Source organism: Entamoeba nuttalli (genome assembly GCF_000257125.1).
Source record: "Entamoeba nuttalli P19 unplaced genomic scaffold asmbl_4570, whole genome shotgun sequence".
Taxonomy (NCBI): domain Eukaryota; phylum Evosea; order Mastigamoebida; family Endamoebidae; genus Entamoeba; species Entamoeba nuttalli.
The window spans coordinates 1-5,480 of record NW_008576888.1 but is presented as its reverse complement, the minus strand read 5'-3'; the positions used below and the strand labels follow the sequence as shown (position 1 = coordinate 5,480).

Sequence of the window (5,480 nt, the reverse complement as noted above, 5' to 3'; positions counted from 1 at the left end):
AAAACAAATTGAATACTTTTTTATTCATTACTGGGGTATTTAAATAATCCTTTTTTTTTGAAATTTAATTCTTATTTCTTTAATTATGAAAGAATGGAAGTAAGATTAGATGGAAGTAATATGAAATTTGAAAATACTTATAGTTATACTATTATATAATTATAGGTATTAATAGAATATTATCTTTTTTAATTTAATTTATTTGTTAATCTTTGATTTTGTTAGTTGTCATTTTGAATGTTGATGAAATATGAAATTAATTGTAGCATTGTTTTATTCATTCTCTTTTTCTTTGTATTATTTAATAAGCATAATTATTCACTATATTATAATGACTTATTTAATATATTAAAACTAGTTTTTTAATTCTACTATATAGTATTTATTTTAATTATTCTTTTTTTATTAATTCATTAATCAATGATTTGATTATTTATTTCAAAGAGTAACCATAACCTATATTTATTTATGTTGATGAGTCTTCAATTGTATTATGTCTTAAATCAATTAAATATTGAATTAGTGATAATTTCATTAATTCATATTGTTTATGAAATATGACATATATTATTATATACATAATTAATAAATGGTTTGGTTATAATTTATGGTATATTCTTATTTTATATATTCTATTAACATATTAAAACAATATACAATCATTATTATTTCTAATGTTTGCTTAATATTTATATTATTTTCATTTTGTATTTAATTCTATCTAATAATGAATGATAATGAAATATAAATAAATATGTTAAGAAATGAATAATAAATATATTTAATATAATAGAACATAATATATAATGAAATTAATATCATCAAAATATTTAGTATTGAAATTATTTAATTAATCATATTTTATTTAACATAACTATGTAATGTGTTCTGAATTATTTAAATATTAATTTCTTTTAATACATTATTTTATCTTTATATTCTCTTCATTAATAAATTATATTCACATTAATAATTATATTTGTGATATATTGAATATATTTATCATTATATTTTTATAAAAACAATTAGTCTTAAATATAAGAACAAAAAATGATATTTGATAAATTTACATAACATATTGATGTTTTATTATTTAATATGTTTTATCTTATTATCTATGTTATTATCATATTTATCACATAACTCAATCAATAATATGCTTTAGTATTAAGTATTTAATTAAAATCAAAATAGAATGAATGATGTTAATTTAATTAATTAAGTAGTTATCAGTAAACATTTTAATGTGTCATTCAATGTGATTATGAAGAGTTAACAATGCATATTATCATAAACCAAACTCATTTAAGCTAAAAACAAACAATATCATGTTCATGAAACAAGTTAAATGAATATAATCAATACACAACATTAAATAAACATAAAAAGTAAATTAAAAACTAAATGAATAAGAATCAAAAAATATTCAAATTCAATTTTTTTAGTTATCTTATGAATTAAATAATATAGTAAAAAGTATAGATAAAATACTATAAAAAAATAACATAAAAAAATAGAAAAAGTTCATTTACTTACTTTACTAAAAATAAATCTATATCATAATAATATCTTTACTATTTATATTTATTATATTACTACGAATATCAAATCTATTTCACAACTTTAATAAATTTTTATGTGAAGAAGATAAGACTCAAAACTAAAAACAATATAAAAAGACAAAGCCAAAAAAAAACATTCATCAAAAACTTAAAGAAATGAGTCAACTAAATGTTGTACATCTTGCTAATGTTGTTTTGTATTTAAACAATACACTCACATTTCAAAATTTTATTAAAGTTAATTCTCGATGTAAAGAAGCTGTGAAAATGATTAGAATTAATCCACCAAAAGTACTTTTATATGCACCCTTCTTATTTAACAATATACCGAATATTAATACATTAAAACTAGATGCTGTTAATGCACAAAGAACTTTTACTCATCAAGAATTAGAAAGGATTTCATGGATTGACTCATCAGAGGATCCATGCCAAATAGAGGTTTTAAATGACTTTATTGCACAGAAAATAATTTCATTAAAAATTCATTATAAAGACATTCAACACCTTTATAAATTTAAAAATATTAGGAAATTAATTGTTATTGAAGTAAATTCTATTAATAAAATAGAATTTGATGCATTCAAAAGTCAGTATAAACTTGAAAAAATAATTCTTTATTTTAAAACTATTAGTTGTAAAGTTGCAGATTTTATTTTAAAGGAGAGTACAAATGTTAAAATTCAATTTACTATCATTTATAATAATCCAATTAATTGGCAATTAATTGGAAATTTTAAAGTTCAATTCTATTTATATAAGAACTTAATTACATTACCTCAAAAAAGTGTTAAAGAAGAGTTAAAACCAAAAAGAGAAGTAATAATTAATACAAATGATATTAATCAATTAAAATTTGAAAGGTTCATTGATGGAATTGACTTAACTTCGATTATTAATTTAAAAATTGATTGTACAGAATTCTTAATGAAAGAAATAAGTTGCGTTGAGATGTGTAATTTAAAAGATTTAAGCATTCGTATATTCAAAAAATCAAAGTTTAATTTATACCTTTCAAAGTCTATCAATAACTTATCAATTGATGCTGAAAATAGTCTTGTTAATATCATTGGAATTGATTTATATAATAATTTTCAAAATATTAACCTTAAATGTAAGCTTAAAACTAATACCCAAAATACGTCAGATAATTCAAGTATAGTTAGCATAAATGCTACAGAATCAATAAATATAATTTGTCCAAAGTCTTTGTTACAGATTCAAATAGAAGCGGTAAGTAATTGTAAAGTATATATTGATGCTTCTTTTACTTCTTTTGTTAATAACTATTCATGGGAATCTTCTAACATCACTTTAATAAATACATATTGTGATTCTAGTATTTATATTTTAGAACCATCGAAAGGAATGACACTTTACTCTCCTAATCATTTAATGACAATGAATGGAATTGAGAATTTAAATCAAAATATTACTATGATTGGAAATTTTGATACTGTAACACTATTTCCTAATAAAACTCTAGAGTCTCAATTCTATTACATAAATAATAAACTCAATAACATCACTATTAAGATAGATTCACAACCTAAAAAAATAGAAATATTCCAAGTCTCAACATTCTTTTTTGAACAAGAAAATTTAACTTGTAGTAACTTTTTTGTCAAAATTATTGCTGATAATTTTAATAAAAAAGATATTCAATCAATTTTACATAACTTTTCTACATGCATTTATGAAAAACCTGAAGATATTCAAGTCATTTATGGTCCTACTGAAGTTACTCTTAACCTTGGTTTAATAAAACAAAAAGTTCAATCCCTATATGAAATTCCATCATTCCAAAAAATTCAAGTCAAAGAGCATGAACTTGTTTTTTATTTTCATAAATCAAATAACCAAATAAAACGTTTAATTAATAAACAAATTAGTCATGTTGAAGAAAAACAGATAAAGAAATATGGTAAAAACTTCAAACCAGATTATAAAATTGATGATAATGATGATGACTTTTATGAATATGACAATTCAGAAGAAGAGTTTTTAACCAAAGACATGGAACAATTCATTTTTCAAGGTCAAGATAATTAAAGATTTAGTTATAATTTATTAAATTTACGTTTTAACTTGACACCAATAAATTGTAACTTTATTAAATAAATTTAAACTAATTCAAATAATACTCTAATCCTAGAATAATATTCTTAATTATTAATCATTAATAGTCTAGAAAAAACAGTCTCTTAAAAGCGATTGAATTAAAATTCTATTTTTCTATTTAATTCTTTTGACAATTTTCTTAAAAATATTAAATGACAAGTAGTTGTACCGATGAAAAACAATATAATTATAATTCATTCTTTTGTTTCCCAGCATGAGGATCAACAATTCCTTCATGGGAAGCTACTTTAAATATCATTTCAATAATCAATTTAAACCAGTAAATGTGTAATATTAACAATGAGCATAACATTCCAACAAGAAGAACCCAGACAATGTATCCTCCTGTAGCATTTTGAGGAATAAATGGATATGCTTGAATAGCAGCATAAATAATATATCTTGGAAATACGTATAATCTAAATCGTGCATAAGAAATGACTAAAAAGAAAAATCCAATATAACATGGAACTTGATTTTTAAAATCATTAGTACATTTTGTATAATACATAACTGCATCAACAATATCATGAAGAACCATTACACAAACTCCAATTCTTCCACAATTATTTACATAACTGAAAATGACTAAAAAGATAGTTGCTACATGATGGAGTAAAGTATCATAATAGTCATTTCGAGGAGTTGAACAAATATGGAAAAGTAAAGAATGTAAATGATATCCTAATTCTAAACAATAAAACAATGTTAAATATGGAACTTCAGGAACATATGGGAAATTTTCATAAATCAATAATAAATCACTTTTTCCTTGACCAAATAAAGCAGTTGGCATCCAATCTTCATTTCTAAATAAATATACACCAAATGGTGCAACACCAAGATAATAAAGAAATTTGAAAAATGTTAATCCAAACCTTTCATATCTGAATTGAGTAAATTTTTCATCCCATTCTGGTTTTCTATATACAACTTTCTTAGCAATCTTTTTAAACAAATTTTCTGCAAGAATAATTCTTAAAACAGATATTACTGCTAATGGAATAATAGAAGGAAGTAAATCTATTGGTTTTGGTAATGGAGATTGTTTAAATTCTTCACTTCGATTAAAGCTTGATGGAAAACATACAACAACCAATGGTACCATCATTAATAGTTGTAAAAAAAAACCTTTATCCCATTTGGTAACAAGTTGTGGAGGTTGTTTCATGATTTGCATCTTTGTTTTCATTTCTAGTTCATTTCTCTTTCTTAAATATCACCGTTAAGATCTCATCTCATTTTGAAAATCAAGAGACAACAGACATCGTCTGTTTTGGCTGTTGTCTGTTATTCTATTTTTATTTTCTAATAATTTGAAGGTTGGTGAAAAAGAAATGTCTTTTCGTTTTTATTATCACTTATTCAAAAAGATTATTCATAAAAATTGTATGAAAAAAATCTAAAAACTTTTGCTCAATTTTTTTTGGAAATTTAAGAAAATAATAAATTTATTAAAAAATATAATAAAAACAAAAGTTTATCAGAATATAGCAAAAAAGAATAATTGTTTTATGAAAATGGAATATCACAAGTGTCTGTTGTTGTGTCTGTAAAAAAGACATTACAAAAAAAATTGGGAACAAAGAGAAAAAAGTATGAGAGAGTTTCAAAAAAAAACTTTTTTCATTAATTTATATGAAAAAACATTAAGCAATCCAATCAATTCTTAAAACCTTAAGGAGTTTTTATCTTTTTTACTTAACACTTAAAAATTAATGTTTTATGTTTTAATGTTATAATAATTTTAATTGTTTTATAAAACACGTTTTACTTATTTAAAAAATCTAAAAAAAA

At 21.5% G+C, this 5,480-nt stretch overlaps 2 protein-coding genes across 2 annotated transcripts; one reads left to right on the top strand and one right to left on the bottom strand.

The window, feature by feature from the left end:
• Positions 1–1,718: 1,718 nt before the first annotated feature.
• Positions 1,719–3,614, top strand: ENU1_107090 (hypothetical protein; the record flags this gene model as incomplete). Its single annotated transcript, XM_008859460.1, has 1 exon — positions 1,719–3,614. The coding sequence occupies one exon, from the start codon at positions 1,719–1,721 to the stop codon at positions 3,612–3,614; it is 1,896 nt and encodes a 631-aa protein (XP_008857682.1).
• Positions 3,615–3,870: 256 nt separating this feature from the next.
• On the bottom strand, positions 3,871–4,863 carry ENU1_107080 (longevity-assurance family protein; the record flags this gene model as incomplete). Its single annotated transcript, XM_008859459.1, has 1 exon — positions 3,871–4,863. The coding sequence occupies one exon, from the start codon at positions 4,861–4,863 to the stop codon at positions 3,871–3,873; it is 993 nt and encodes a 330-aa protein (XP_008857681.1).
• Between the last annotated feature and the right edge of the window lie 617 nt (positions 4,864–5,480).